The 16,544-nt window shown below is 46.2% G+C and overlaps 2 protein-coding genes across 3 annotated transcripts in view; one reads left to right on the top strand and one right to left on the bottom strand.

Moving 5' to 3' along the window:
* LOC143925193 (protein mono-ADP-ribosyltransferase PARP14-like) overlaps positions 1-7,093 on the bottom strand; it is a 95,193-nt gene extending 88,100 nt beyond the window's left edge. Inside the window, exon 1 of the mRNA XM_077449793.1 lies at positions 6,904-7,093. Within this exon, the coding sequence (XP_077305919.1) occupies positions 6,904-7,093 (190 nt within the window). The remainder of the gene's footprint in view (positions 1-6,903) is intronic.
* The window catches only part of LOC143925142 (protein mono-ADP-ribosyltransferase PARP14-like), a 391,904-nt gene that overhangs the window by 204,468 nt on the left and 170,892 nt on the right, over positions 1-16,544 (top strand). The window lies entirely within an intron of this gene.

The following is a 16,544-nucleotide window of genomic DNA, read 5'->3' as shown; positions in this document are numbered from 1 at the left end:
GGGTGATTGAAGTGAATTATTTATATTGTTACATTCTAATATATAATGAAGTGGTTCAACTCGCCATACTGCAGAATCAGTGGGAGGCCTGGGCATGTTCCTTGCCACCATCACCTGTCACCAGATGCAGCGTGTTACTTTCACCTGGCAGCAGATGTGGATTGTCACTTGCCACGTCACCTGCCACCATTTGTAGATTGCCACTTGCCACAGCTCCTGGCTCCATTTGCCGATTGTCACTTGCCACATCACCAGCCACCAGATGTGGATTGTCACTTGTCAACTGATGTGGATTGTCATTTGCCATGCCAGCCAGTGCCACCAAATGTGCATTGACACTGCATTGGTGGCAGGCCGACACCACTGGTCCATTTAGTGGAAGCAGGAGATCGGTGAAGCGGGGGGGGGGGGGGGGCAGTGAGAGATGATGTCATCTCGCTGAGCCCCAGCGCACCTCCGACATTGAAGCAAGGGGGCCTGGCTGCAAAGTGGAGCTCCACTGATGACAGGAAACACGTGACCTCCACTCCACCGTGATGTGAGGGCGGAAGAGCGCTGATGTGCAGTGGGCAGTGAGAGATGATGTCATCTCTCTGCTGCTCACCACACCTCGCTCCCAAATTGAAGAGGCCCGGCTGTGAAGAGCGCTGATGTGGAGTGGGCGGAGAGAGATGTCATCTCTGTTCATCCTCCCGCTCTCTTCTCTCCTCTCCTCCGCCCCTCTCATGCAGCCAGCCCGCCTGCCGCTGCACCCTTAGCCCGCTGGTTAGGCAGGGACCCTGCAGCAAGAGACTCTTGGCTATGGGCCCCATATTCGGGGGGTATAGCCCCAATAGCCACCCCCTAGCAATGCCCCTGATACCAACAAAACCAAAATTCTCCTACAGAAAAGCCCCCAACATAAAAGGGAAAACAGCATAGAGTAAACTTTAAAACCACTAAACATATATCCCCATCACTCAAATTATTTTCCATCATCGGGATGTACCAGTGCCGAAAACCTCTATGGCTCACATGCAGTTTTGTCCACCATGGAAAAAAAAAGAATTCATAGTAAAAAGGAAAAGTATACAAAATAAATGAATTCTGCGCTTGCTCCACCGAATATGTAGTCTACTGCTTGTCCTGTCCCTGTGGCCTGCATTACGTGGGCCGAACGATACGCACCTTATGGTTCTTTGTTCACAAATAAAACAAAAAGGCAGAGAACTGTCATTGTAAGTGTCGGTGTTGCTTTAGTGGGCTCTACACATCGTACAGCTGGGGAACGTCAGGCTGGGTTAGGGCACATCCCAGACATGTTAATGAACCCCTTCCCACCGACTGAACTGGACTCTTTCCTTTGGGAGCCGCATATCTGTGTATATGTCTTTGTACATGGAGTGTACCGCAGAGCCTGTTCCCAACACAGAGACAGGGCTCTCACCGGGAGCTCAGCACTAACAATTGGGAACTGGAACGCCCAGTTCCAGGACACCTGATCACTGTGACAGCCTCTGATTGGCTATAACAGTGATTGGTCACTGTGCACCCCTCCCCTGTGTTTTCTTTCTCTTTGTATGGAGGGAGAGATACATTGTACCATCATATGCATTATATAATATATTGTAAATAAGCACAAGTGTGTGGAAAAAAAATAGCTAGATTGGGTTAGTGTTAGGATTAGGAATGGGTCAAAGGTCAAGGTCAAAAGGTCAGTATATTTTGGGCAGGATTAAAAAAAAAAAAAAAAAAAAAAAAAAGAAGATTTTAAATTAGGCTGCTGCTGCTAAGTAGCCCTGTGCTTTCAATTCACACTGGAATAAATACCATTGTAGGTCCAGTTCACTACTGGTTTGTTCACTTGGTTTCAAGCCAAGCCCTGATGAAGGAGGCATGTAGACCGCCGAAACGTGTGGGATATTTATTTTTCTGTAGCCCTGACCATAAATGGAATAAAGTTATATCTGGACCTCTTAGCAGTGGCGTGGCGTTTCAATTTCAAACCTTCTTCTATATTTTTAAAATTAGTCCCTGTGTGTTTTAGGTAGGATAAAAAAAACAGCAAAATGCGCACTATTGTTTTTGGGCTGTACCCCGGGTACAAACAATAACTAACATACACATATGTGGTATTGTTGTGATTTTTGGGACAAGGAGAATTTATTTTGGGTTGTTCTTTGGTGGTAGTTTAAAGTAGTAGTGTAGCTACCTCTAGTGTGCTAGATGTAAATAGGTTAGTTGTTAGTGTGGGAAAATTTAGCTTGGCTGAGAGCCAGGCCTGGGTTTAATCTGGGTCAGGGCTAAGTGACTCGGGGGAGGCTGGATGACTCAGCAAACAGCATCTCTAGTGCCTTCCCCTGCTTTATGGAACATTGGAGAAGCTTCCAGAAGTAGTGGACGGAGGCTAGGAGGAGTTGCTTGGCATGCTTATGAGGTCCTGACCAATCCCCAGCAGAAAGGGGATGGAAGAGGGCCTGTTCACCTCATAACTAGGCATTAATCATGCCAGCAGGGGCAGTCGGATGGAAGCTGGAGATGGAGTGCAGGGCGCCCTCTAGTCTGGGGGAGGGTTGACCTCAGGCCTGGGGCTCAGGTGCTGGAAGGGCCCCCCACAACACACAGAGGAACCCATTCCTGGAAGCATGGCAGCAAGGAGAGAGGACAGCAGTGTACGTGCTCCGTGTATTGCACAAAAAATCCTTAACCACTTATGGACCGCCTGCCGTAGTTTTACGTCGGTACTTTGACAAGGAATACCGTTGCTATGACAGCAGCTAGCTACCATAACCCCGGTATCCTCTTCTTCCGCCCATAGCTCTTAAAGGAAGGGACCTTTTTTTTTCCTCAAATTACATTTCATTTTTATTTAATTTTTTATTGCATTTTAATGTATATATGAGATGTGAGGTCTTTTTGCCCCCCCCCCCCAGATCTCATATGTAAGAGGACCTGTCATGCTTTTTTTCTATTACAAGGGATGTTTACATTCCTTATAATATGAATAAAAGTGACACTTTTTTTTTTTTTAACCACTACAATACAGGGCACTTTCGCCCCCTTCCTTCCCAGCCCAATTTTCAGCTTTCATCGCTCTCGCACTTTCAGTGACAATTGTGCGGTCGTGCTACACTGTACCCAAATGAAATTTTTATCATTTTGTTCGCACAAATAGAGCTTTCTTTTGGTGGTATTTATTCACGACTCAGTTTTTTATTTTTTGCGATATAAGCGCAAAAAAGCGGAAATTTGGAAAAAAAACAATATTTTATTTTTTCTATTTTAAAAGAAATCCAATAAAATCTAATTTTGTCATAAATTTAAGCCAAAATGTATTCTGCTACATGTTTTTGGTAAAAAAAATTCAGTTAAGTGTATAATAATTGGTTTGTGTGATCACAGACATATGTACGCAAATGATCATGTACATATGTGTGCAGATAATCATTGGAACATGTGATTTTAGTGGGACATATGTGGGGGACATGTTTTTATTATTAGGGACATGTGTTTTTATTATTTGGGGACATGTGTGTTTTGGGGACATGTGTGTTTTGGGGACATATGTGGGGACTGTGTTTGTACTGTGTGGTGTGTTGTGTGTTTACACTAGACTGGTGATCAGTGAGTAAAAAGCTGTAAAAAACAGCTCATACTCACTGATCATCAGCCGGCTGCAGCGTTCTGCTCTCCTCTCCTCAGCGGTGACTTCTGTGTGAGGAGAGGAGGAGCCGATTGCCTAGCAACCGGCTGTTTGTTTACATCAAATGACGGCCGTGATTGGACATGGCCGTCATGTGATCAGGAGGGCCAATCAGAGAGCCCTCCTGCTGATCTGAGATGTGCCGTGTCCGGGTGACACGGGCGCATCGGGATCGCGCCGCTGCGCGGGCACGCGCGCGCGCGATCCCGCTCCTTCTGATGGACGTTCCTGAACGTCCTATCAGAAGTAGACGGCTCCCACCCGGCCGTATATGTGCATTGGCCGGGTGGGAAGTGGTTAAAGAACAGTGTAAAAATAAAAAGGTAAAATAAATAAGAAAAACATTTTTTTTTTTTTAAACGTGCCCCGTCCCGCTGAGCTTGTGTGCAGAGACGAACGCATACTAGAGCAGCGCTCGCATATGAAAACGGTGTTCAAACCACACATGTGAGGTATCGCCGTGATCGGAAGCGTGAGAGCAAAAATTCTAGACCTCCTCTGTAATTCAAAACATGCAACCTGTAGTAGCATTTTTTTAAACATCGCCTATGGAGATTTTTAATGATAAAAGTTTGTCGCCATTTCACGAGCGGGTGCAATTTTGAAGCGTGTTGATACCCATGTTGGGATATCAATTTACTCGGCGTAACATTTTCTTTCACCATATCAAAAAAATTTGGGCTAAATTTACTGTTGTCTTATTTTTTTATTCAAAAAAGTGCGCTTGTAAAGCCCCATGCACACTATCAGATTTTCTGCTGATTTTTGATCAGATTTTGATCGCCTGAAGTTTCCTGATTCTCCACCGTGCCCGTTCGGTGAGAATGCTGCTCTTTTACTTGCTTCAGTTCCTCACTGTGGTCCCCGGTAATAAGGTGGGTGGTCCCTCTGCGGCAACAGCTTCCCCTCTACCTCCGACCACGACAGGTTCTCTGGCCGGCAGAACTGTCGCTTCTGGTTGGATTGCAAGCCGCAGTCTCAGCCCTGCGCTGCCCTCTTACTTCTGGATAGGCTCTCAGATAGCCTGGCAGCCAGATGCCCCCGGGATAAGCCCAATATCTGGCCTTGCTATTCCTGGCAAGTAAATTTGTGAGACGCATCCCTGCCTAAGCTACAGGGTGCTACACATACATGGTGTGGTGGAGATTTTGAAATCCATATTTATATCTTCAAGGGAATGCTCTAATAAACGGACTCTAATTAAATTACCGTGCCCCATTGGATATATGTATTTTTGTGATATCATGATGAGATAGGGGCCCAGCCTACCTTTTAAAAATACATTTTTTTTGTCTCGTGGGATCTATTGAATGTCTTCAGGTGTTAATTTAATTCCTTTTGTTTTGTAAAGAACCTTTGCAGATATAGAGGCTCCATCTCACCAGGGCCCATTGACATGCTAATGTCAGAACTGTTTGGACTGGGGATCAAAGGGGGTTGTTTATTAAAGTGGAGGGCCACCCTGAAAAAAGAAAATACATTAAAAATTAGAAAAAAATCATAAAAAAAAAAATGAAAAAAAAATATTTTTTTTTACTTACCAGAAATGCCTGTTGCTAGGCACATCATCCTAATCTGCCTCTTCCTCCTCCACGGAGATCTTCTTTCTTCTCAGCTCCGTGCAGCGTCTTCTGGGTAATGGGTTGCGCTGTGTTCTGGGAACTGTGTGTGTCCCAGAACACAGCATGTCCCATTCACAAAGCGCTGCGCGACTCGCAAGGCTCCACTGCCTGTTTCCCTTACCCAAAATGGCGGCGCCGGGACCCGAGACCGAGGGACGGGTCAGCCTCGGGCGGCCGACATCGCGGGCGCCCTGGACAGGTTTGCAGCTGCTGACTTTTAATTTTTTTTTTTCAAAACTGGCCCTCCTCTTTAAGTCATAGACCTGGAGGCACCGGAACCTTAAAACATGATCATGAACATTTAGGAGGCTTCAGAGGTAGCCAATCAGAATTTGAGGCAACTCTGAACCAATGAGGTGATCCTGAGTTTTGATTGGTAGGAATGGGGTATTCTAACAACATAAAAACCAAAGCCTAGAAATGCTAGCTCTCTTCAGTTAACGGTCTAGATCAGAGGTCTCCAAACTGCGGCCTTGGGGCCAGATGTGGCCCTTTGCTTGCCTTTACCTGGCCCTCGGGGCACAATTCCATCCACTGAAACCAACAATGGGGCATAATTCCTGTCGCTGACACAAACAGTGGAGCACTATCAAAAAGGGCACAATATCTTTAATTGACACCAAGACTGGGCTACTATTCCTCTCACTGACACCAACGACGGGGCAGAATTTTTTCCATTGACACCAACAATGGGGCACTATTCCTCCCACTGACACCAACGACGGGGCAGAATTCTTTCCATTGACACCAACAATGGTGCACTATTCCTCCCACTGACACCAAATATAGGGCATGGTTTACTCCCACTGGACACCAGGACATTTTCTACTGCAACCAGCCCTAGTCCGGCCCTTCTAAAGTCTAAAGGACAGTAAACTGGCCCTTTGCTTAGAATGTTTGGAGACCCCTGGTCTAGATGAAACATGGTCACGTGAGGGCTGTCTAGGTAATGTATCGTCTTATGTCTGGTTTCTCTTCTCTAACTTTTTCTATCCCAGGGTTGGTCTTAATACCCCTGAGTATGTCAATTGTAACCATATCTTCTTTTTGCATTAACTATCTTTGTAGACTGGCAACACTGTATTTGTATTTTCTGTATAAATAAATTAGATCTTTGTATTTTAGCACCATTATCATTCCTTATTGATTTCATGGGTTTATGAATCAAGCGCAATGGGGTGATTCATATATAGATAAAAGGTTTTAATCACTTATGTTATGTATCATTAAGTATATAAGTAAGGTAGGTAAAAATTGCCTTAGCAATGGCACAAGGGATGATCAGAGACGACATACATTATACATGACCCTACGTAGTGCAGCTGAGGCTTCAAAACTGTGCATGCGCAGATCCGTAGACTGTCTAAGGATTTTTATTTAATGGGCGGCCGCTTTCCATAACTAAGATTTATGGACAGCTTGTAAATTGCCTCAAATTTACAACCTGTCTGTAAATCTACAGACGGTTGCCAACCCTGAAGCGGATACACTCTAGTCCTTAGTACCTACCTGCCTCCTCCTTGTAGGGTATGAGGATCCCCTCCAGTCCTCTTATTTATAGTATATAAGAACCCCCTATCCTCCCTCCCCAGTACCTACCTTCTTCCTCCTTGAAATGTATGAGGATGTATCCCCGACTGCAGTCCATGTCTCGGATCTCACAATGTCCTCCGTTAGATTCGCTCCTCTTCTGGAAATACAGCAGAAGTTTATTTCTTAGTTTCTTCAGCCTCTGGGGGTCGTCACCCCACTGGAGGCAGATGGGGTACGGGTACCGGGTGTCTGCCATCCCTCTTGCAGTGAAGGTTGGTGTGGCTAGGTGAAGGTTTATATAATGAGGCGTATGTTGTGTGTTCTGGGTGTGGAGCACAGAATGGCTCGGAGCTACGGAGTTTCTGTTTCATTTATGCCTCTCTCTCCTCTTATGTGGGAAAAGTCCTTCCGCACACACAGACCTCCGCGCACAGACAGAAAGAGTCCTTTCATTCCCTCAGTACAAACCACACATATAGAATCCAGGACAACAGGAGTAAAAGGAAATGCTGAGTCTGGTGTGGTTGTATGGTGAGTCGGGTTAGGAAGATCTAACTGGGGTTAGGAGGGGGCGGGGGAGCTGGACAAGGAGTTCCACAAGCCCCCCGCCCAAAGTGACTCCCATCACATTTGCAGTCTCTGACCGTCTCCTGTACTATGTCTGCAGTCTCTGACCGTCTCCTGTACTATGTCTGCAGTCTCTGACCGTCTCCTGTACTATGTCTGCAGTCTCTGACCATCTCCTGTACTATGTCTGCAGTCTCTGATCATCTCCTGTACTATGTCTGCAGTCTCTGATCATCTCCTGTACTATGTCTGCAGTCTCTCACCATCTCCTGTACTATGTCTGCAGTCTCTGATCATTCCCTGTACTATGTCTGCAGTCTCTGATCGTCCCCTGTACTATGTCTGCAGTCTCTGATCATCTCCTGTACTATGTCTGCAGTCTCTGATCATCCCCTGTACTATGTCTGCAGTCTCTGATCATCCCCTGTACTATGTCTGCAGTCTCTGATCGTCCCCTGTACTATGTCTGCAGTCTCTGATCATCTCCTGTACTATGTCTGCAGTCTCTGATCATCCCCTGTACTATGTCTGCAGTCTCTGTTCGTCCCCTGTACTATGTCTGCAGTCTCTGATCATCTCCTGTACTATGTCTGCAGTCTCTCACCATCTCCTGTACTATGTCTGCAGTCTCTCACCATCTCCTGTACTATGTCTGCAGTCTCTGATCGTCCCCTGTACTATGTCTGCAGTCTCTGATCGTCCCCTGTACTATGTCTGTGTCACGGACCCCCATACTCAAGAAGAGTCTGTCTGCCATAAAAGCTTCCTTTGCCTAGTACCAGAATGACCCAATATCCCTTAGCCCACCCATTCACTTGTTGAGACATCAGTGTAGAGTGAAAACATAAGATTCTTTATTCAAACACAGGCACAAAGAGATATACACTCAGGAGATAATCCTCCCTTCTTTGCATAATGACACAGGGTGGGGTAAACGTTACCTCCACCAGTAACATAGCACACAGGTAGGTATTCAAACATTTCAACAGTAGACTGTCTTTGGGAGGGGATGCATGAGAACCCCCCCTCCCATCGAATCCACATACACATATACATCCCATAATAGGTTGCTCCCAAGGCAGACAAACAATAGAACAATGGGATACAGCCACACTTCAAACAATCTAGCAGTCTGAATGGTGAAATTATTTATCTTCCTATTTTCTTGAGGGATATTGTTCAGTAATATTAATGTCCCAAGTGAAACAGCCTCTTCATTCTTTCATCACAAACCACACATCTAGAATCCAGGATAACAGGGGTAAAAGGAAATGCGTGAGTCCAGTGTGGTTGTACAGCGGGTCGGGTTAGACAGACCTGAATGGGTTCTTGGTCAGCCTGTGCCCTTAATAGACACAGGGTGACTTACAGATAGAAGGGGCCCGGGGGAGCTGGATAAGGAGTTTCCAGAGCTCTCCAAGGTAAGCTGAGTTCCACAAGCCCTCCGCCCAAAGTGACTCCCGTCACGCATCTTCCCTTTCGGCAAAAGACTAACACAGAGGGAGACCCCAAATGGGTTGACTTCGAAGTTAGTCTGTAGTTCCAGTGCCCCACACAGTACCTCAAACACATTGTCCCAAACATAGCATTAATCACACAGCCAACCTCCGCCTCTCTCGTAGAACATACCCGCTGCTGGGGAGAAGAGCAGACTGGTCCTTCCCCCTGGAGTCGATTCATCTGCTGGAGAGAAGACAGATAAACTCTAAGACCCCTGTGAGTGAGACCGAGCATAGCCTCTCTGTATTATATGAAAAGAGCTCCTGCGCTATTCTGGAGAAATTTTAAATTCAATAGGTGCTGCATACACCGTTTGAGTCAAACCTAACTCAGGAAAAGTAAAAGTGAAAAATGTTGGTGTTGCGCTCCTATTATGTACAGTATAGTGATAATAATAAATAAATAAAAATGTGTATCCAATTTATAACATAAATCAATATATGTTTCAATGTGCTAATCAAATATAAAGTGCCAATGTGCTAATAAATATTAAAATATATTAGTGTATATGCAGATACCACATGCGGAACATACAGTGGTGTGAAAAAGTGTTTGCCCCCTTCCTCATTTCCTGTTCCTTTGCATGTTTGTCACACTTAAGTGTTTCGGAACATCAAACCAATTTAAACAATAGTCAAGGACAACACAAGTAAACACAAAATGCAATTTGTAAATGAAGGTGTTTATTATTAAAGGTGAAAAAAAATCCAAACCATCATGGCCCTGTGTGAAAAAGTGATTGCCCCCCTTGTTAAAACATACTATAACTGTGGTTGTCCACACCTGAGTTCAATTTCTCTAGCCACACCCAGGCCTGATTATTGCCACACCTGTTCACAATCAAGGCATCACTTAAATAGGAGCTGCTTGACACAGTAAGGTCCACCAGAAGATCCTTAAAAGCTACACATCATGCCGAGACCCAAAGAAATTCAGGAACAATTGAGAAAGAAAGTAATTGAGATCTATCAGTCTGGAAAGGGTTATAAAGCCATTTCCAAAGCTTTGGGAATCCAGCGAACCACAGTGAGAGCCATTATCCACAAATGGCGAAGACATGGAACAGTGGTGAACCTTCCCAGGAGTGGCCGGCCGCCCAAAATTACCCCAAGAGCGCAGCGACGACTCATCCAAGAGGTCACAAAAGACCCCACAACAACGTCCAAGGAACTGCAGGCCTCACTTGCCTCAGTTAAGGTCAGCGTTCATGCCTCCACCATCAGGAAAAGACTGGGCAAAAATGGCCTGCATGGCAGAGTTCCAAGGAGAAAACCACTGCTGAGCAAAAAGAACATCAAAGCTCGTCTCAATTTCTCCACAACACATCTTGATGATCCCCAAGACTTTTGGGACAACATTCTGTGGAGCGATGAGACAAAAGTGGAACTCTTTGGAAGGTGTGTGTCCAAGTATATCTGGCGTAGAAGGAACACTGCATTTCATAAAAAGAACATTATACCAACAGTAAAATATGGTGGTGGTAGTGTGATGGTCTGGGGCTGTTTTGCTGCTTCAGGACCTGGAAGACTTGCCGTGATAAAAGGAACTATGAATTCTGCTGTCTACCAAGAGTTCCTGAAGGAGAATGTCCGACCATCTGTTGGTGTACTCAAGCTGAAACGAACTTGGGTTCTGCAGCAGGACAATGATCCTAAACACACCAGCAAGTCCACCACCGAATGGCTGAAGAAAAACAAAATGAAGACTTTGGAGTGGCCTAGCCAAAGTCCTGACCTGAATCCTATTGAGATGTTGTGGTATGACCTTAAAAAGGCCGTTCATGCTCGAAAACCCTCTAATGTAACTGAATTAGGACAATTCTGCAAAGATGAGTGGGCCAAAATTCCTCCAGGACGCTGTAAAAGCCTCATTCCACGTTATCGCAAACGCTTGGTTGCAGTTGTTGCTGCTAAGGGTGGCCCAACCAGTTATTAGGTTTAGGGGGCAATCACTTTTTCACACAGGGCCATGATGGTTTGGATTTTTTTTCACCTTTAATAATAAACACCTTCATTTACAAATTGCATTTTGTGTTTACTTGTGTTGTCCTTGACTATTGTTTAAATTGGTTTGATGTTCCGAAACACTTAAGTGTGACAAACATGCAAAGGAACAGGAAATGAGGAAGGGGGCAAACACTTTTTCACACCACTGTATGTGAACCAGTATAAACTCACATAAAAACACGTGATTGTGTATCAATCCTCAGCAAGTTAAACTGATAAATACTGCTTATCCCAAATCAAATCTAAAAATATTAAATATGAAAGTAAAATCCAAACAAACACAGGTGAACAATTGGTCAATCACAGTCCAAAGTGCAACGTGCAAATAAAGTGCTTCAAAATAGCAGCTTGTGTGAAACAAAAAGTGATCACAGCAACCGGGTGACAATGTAGTTCAAAACACTGGTGATCCTTCAGTGTCCACAGCACCCAGAGATATACAGAATAATTACTTTACTGCTGTAAGGCAAACAGCATGTAGAGAGTGGTGGAATGAGGACCACTAGGGTGGACTGACTCCTATTCAGAAGGCTTTGTGTCCAGAAACAAGGTTTTCTTTCCTTCTCGTAGTGAGTCACAGGGGCTACTTGAAACACTCATAGAAGAGGAATAGAGCCTACTATGGTGTAGTATTTTCCATCAAATCATTTATTTAAAAAATAAAAAAGTCAAACTACTCACATTTCATACATAAAAACGCACAGTATACAAGACGAGCAGCGCATTCGTGCAGGAACGTCACTTCCGGTGTCTGTATGCTTGCCCTACACGTTACATCACTGTCATGTGACTTCAACGGGGATCTGCTGCCGATTTTGGGGCATGCTGCTGAACGTGTTCTAGCAGTTTCCTGTATGCCCTTTCCAGATGCTGTTCTTTCCTTAGCAAATAGTCCAAATCAGGTTTAAACTGTAAGACCCCCATGAGTGAGACCGAGCATAGCCTCTCTGTATTCTCGCAGGTCCTCAAGGGTAGGTTCCCATTCATCGCCAAACACAAAACCATCTGTAAGATTCTCCCACAGAAATCCAGGGCCACCAAAGTCATATCCCACTGGAGAGCATTCTGTTGTCTCCCCTAAATATTCCTGCTCTGCATGCCATTGCAGAGACCATTTTCCATTGTCCAGCTTTATCTCCTGCTGGACCAGCCTGTCCAATTTGGACACCCATTGCTCCTGGGGCCGCTCTCCTAGGAATGCCATACACAACTTCTGTTGGTCACTGGCCCATTGCTCTGGGATTGAAAAGCACCTGCCCTGGTGTGTACCAGCGACCTGGAGGGCTCCAAGCCAGACCTGCACCCAAATCCGCTGCGTGACCTCCAGGTATTGATCCACAGACACAGTCCTGGGGATTTCTGAAAGAGTGCTCCGCAGCAGCCCTTGCAACTCTGATGCCAGATCCATATCTCCGCTGGGACGACTAAAGTGTGCTATCCTAACCTCGGAGCTTGGTGGTGTTTTGGACGTGTTCACAGCCAGGAAGCATGGTCCTACCGCTTGCCACCAATGTGACCGACCCCCGTAATCAAGAAGAGTCTGTCAGCCTTAAAAGCTTCCTTTGTCCAGCACCAGCACGATCCAAGGTCCCTTAGCCACACCAAGTCACTTGTTCGAGACATCAGTGTAGGGGGACCATCTCCTGTAGTATGCCCACAGTCTCCAACTGACCCAAAGAAAAAAAAAAAACGCTCCTCTCTCAAGCACGGCCACACACCAACTATATTGTAAGCTGAGTTTCCTAAATAGGTGTAGCAAGGTCCCAGGCCTCCTTCAGTCTATTGAAAACCTCCAGAGATAGCTGACATCCTTCTGTATATGGTGGGTTGCATGGCATATTGGGCGTAGTGCAAGGTAGATTTATTGGGCGTCAGACACTTCTTGAATGTGAACGATTTTATTTCTCTTAACAGAACTTTGGGAGAGAGGGTTAGGGCCAGGACACCCTTAGGTAGTTGCAAGATTATTTGGCAGACTCTGAGACTTCTACAGGAGGACAGCCATGCAGGGAAAGGCATCCAGCAAGACACCACATCTGCACGTGTAGGAATGCTGTCTCCAATGGCAACAGTCTTTAACAGTTCCTAACACAAAGTGTAACAGGTCCTTCGCTTCCACTACAATCACTTCTTGTAGTTTTTCAACCCATTGAGCTCCCAGTCTCTCTCACTAGACTAGATGATTCGCTTCCACTGAATCCGTTTAGCTCCTTTAATGTTCACGGTAGTATCTTCCTCAAGTTTCAGCCCCCGCCTCTCTGCTGGGTCCCTAGCTTGACACTCAAGATACTTCTCAAGCATTGTCCCACTGGCCTGCAGTGGGGTTTGGACTACCCCTATGTCCCTCCCAGCATCATGGACATCATCGAGGACTCCTGGGAAGAGTGGGAGGATGACATGGCATGGGAGTATATGCATGTACCCAAACCCTTGCGGGGACCGCATAGTGACAGATAGACCCACAAATGGAGAGACAGAGGAATGGGACAGGAAAGACAGGCAAGCAAAAGCAACTATAAGCTTGCAAGTGAAAGATGACCAGCTTAATCACATAAGAACAGAGAAAACGGCCAAAGGTATGTGGCCTTCATTATAAAAACTGCATGAGCCCTCAAATCTATACAGCAAGCGTTTCTGCTAAGAAAGCTTTATAAGATGAAGCTACAAAGCCAGCAAATGTGTGACCACGTGAAAGCTATGCTGGAAATCATAGAGCAGCTGCGCACCATTGAAGAGGACATACCGTATATACTCGAGTATAAGCCGAGATTTTCAGCCTCTTTTTTGAGGCTGAAAGTGCCCCCCTCGGCTTATACTCGAGTCATCGCTGTCTGCCCGCTCGATCAGCGTGTCGAGCAGACAGACAGCGGCCATTCTGATTCAAAAGCCGCGCCTCCGGCTCCCCCTTCGCCTGTGATAGGCGGAACACTGAATTTCCCAGCAGCCTGTGTTCCGCCTATCACGGACTTCGTATCATCCTCGTACTACGGACGAGGATGATACGATGTACGTGATAGGCGGAACACAGGCTGCTGGGAAATTCAGTGTTCCGCCTATCACAGGCGAAGGCGGCGGCGCAGCTTTTGAATTTTACAATGGCCGCCGAGGCGCCGACGAACGAAGAGGGCACGGGACGGAGGCAAGGCACAGGACGGCACGGCACGGGACGGGACGGGACGGGACCGGAGGCAAGGCATGGCGGCGAGGCACGGCGGCGAGGCACGGAGGCAAGGAGGCTCGGCACGGGACGGAGGCTCGGGACAAAGGCTCAGGACACAGGTAGGCTGGACACACACACACACACACACACACACACACACACACACACACACACACACACACACACACACACACACACACACACACACGGATACACACACACACAGGGATGGATGGATGGATGGAGACACACACACACAGGGATGGATGGATGGATGGACACACACACACACACAGGGATGGATGGACGGACACACAGGGATGGACGGACACACAGGGATGGACGGACACACAGGGATGGACGGACACACACACAGGGATGGACAGGCATGTCTTACCCTCGGCTTATACACGAGTCAATAAGTTTGCCAGTTTTTTTGGGGGTAAATTGGGGGCCTCGGCTTATATTCGGGTCGGCCTATACTCGAGTATATACGGTAAAAGATAACCATATTGTTGCCCTGCTCCTCTGCAGCCTTACAGAGACATATACTGCCCTTATTAACGCTTTAGAAACCAGACTGGAGCAGGAGCTAATGCTAGAATAGATCAAAGACAAATTAATCAATGAAAATGGATGAATATGACAGAAGAAAATAAAATAAGCACCATGATGACAAAGCTCTTGAAGTGATTGTAAGGGCATTTTTATTTTTTTTAAATAACAAACATGTCATACTTACCTCCACCGTGCAGCTTGTTTTGCACAGAGTGGCCCCGAACCTCATCTTTTGGTGTCCCCCTGGCAGCTCTCGCGGCTCCTCCCCACATCTGACAACCTCCTCGGAGAAGAGCTTCCCCCAAGGGAGTTACCTTGCGGGCGCTCTCCCGAGTCCAGCATTTGGCGTCCACAGGCCCCGCCCTCCTGGTGCCCGCGTCATTGGATTTGATTGACAGCAGTGGGAGCCAGTGGCTCCGCTGCTATCAATTTATTCAATCAAGAGCCGGGCGGCCATGGAGAGAGAGACAGCGTGTCCCCGATGACTGAATGAAGGGGTTCACGTAAGTGAAACGGGGGAGCTGGGGGGGGGGGGGGGGGGCGGTGACTGGCAGAAAAAAACACGAAAAAACACGAACCTTTACAAACCCTTTAAGATGTACAAAGGCGCAAAGCACAACAAAGAACGCAGAGCCTGTTTTCGCCGTAAAAGGACCGGTCACTTAAAAAAAGAACTGTTCTATCTGGAAAGCCGAGCAGTGATGAAAGCTATAGAGCAATCCAAAAAAAGAAGTCAAAGCAATCACAAAGGAAACTGTAGGCACATCATGGAGTGACACAAAGCAGCAAGCCACACGGCTGGTGCAAAGACTCAGGTGCGACAAGCCACATGACTAGCGATGAGACCTTCTTCACAAACATTGATTACAGTGCAAAAGAAAGTTTTCCTAGCAAACGGGAAAAGGATTACTTCAGACGGTAAAGGCCAGGGCTTTCCTGAACTTCATTACACCACAAGGAGGCAAGCAGAGTATCCTTGTAAAGAAAGGTCTGTATGTTGCAGAACGAGAAGGCAGCCTTCTATCAGTGGAAAGTCCTGCAAACAACGGTCTCACAGTTCAGTTCCAGGGTGATGAATGCGCAATTCACAATAATAAGCCATTCCTCGCAAAAAGAAAACTGGGGTACAGAAGTCCAGAATCTATACAGGACATTATAAAGAGAGGCTTATCAGAAGATTTGACAATAAAGCCTTTCAAAGTGCCCATGAAATGCAAGTGCTGTATTGAAGCAAAAGCCACACATGATCCCTTCCACAGGTATCTTAAAGAAAAACCACCCCCACCCCCTGCAGCTCATACACAGTGACCAGGACCGTTTTTAAGGCAGGGCAAAAGAGGTAGCTGCCCTGGGTCCCATCATTGTAGTGGGGTCCTAAGCAGCTGCCTAATACTTGCCAACTATGCCAGTTTAAATTCCCTTATACCTTGAAGTTTTAGTCCCGTGCTATGTCCCAATATCTCAGTGTAAACTTCTGCTGCTGCTGCTGCCCAACTTTATGTAAATAGTTATGGACTACGGCATTGATATGTAAATAGAGGTGGCATTCATATGTATATCATGTCCCCCTGAGGTCCTATCCACCATCACTTCTGCTGAATCATGCCCACTGGGAGGTAAAGGGGCATGCTTGAAAGTCCTGCCTACAACTGTGGTCATTAAGCCTAACATCAGCCTGTTCTGCAAAAGTAAGCAGCAATCTGAATTTTGGTGCATGTGAATACGCATGCAGGCAGTGAGGAGGTGATGTGCTGTAACCTTTAGCAACCAATCAGTGAGCAGTAATGCTGTGCACTAACCCCTTGCAACCAATCAGTGAGCAATAATAACGTGCAGTAACCTCTAACAACTAATTAGTGAGTGGTATACATGTTCAGCAACCTCTAGTATTCAATCAGTGAGCAGTATTGATGTAC

Source organism: Lithobates pipiens, unplaced genomic scaffold (assembly GCF_037356315.1).
Source record: "Lithobates pipiens isolate NorthernLeopardFrog02 unplaced genomic scaffold, aLitPip1_a1.2 Scaffold_22, whole genome shotgun sequence".
NCBI classification, from domain to species: domain Eukaryota; kingdom Metazoa; phylum Chordata; class Amphibia; order Anura; family Ranidae; genus Lithobates; species Lithobates pipiens.
Note: the sequence above shows the minus strand (reverse complement) of the source record. Positions and strands in the feature narration are given on the sequence as shown.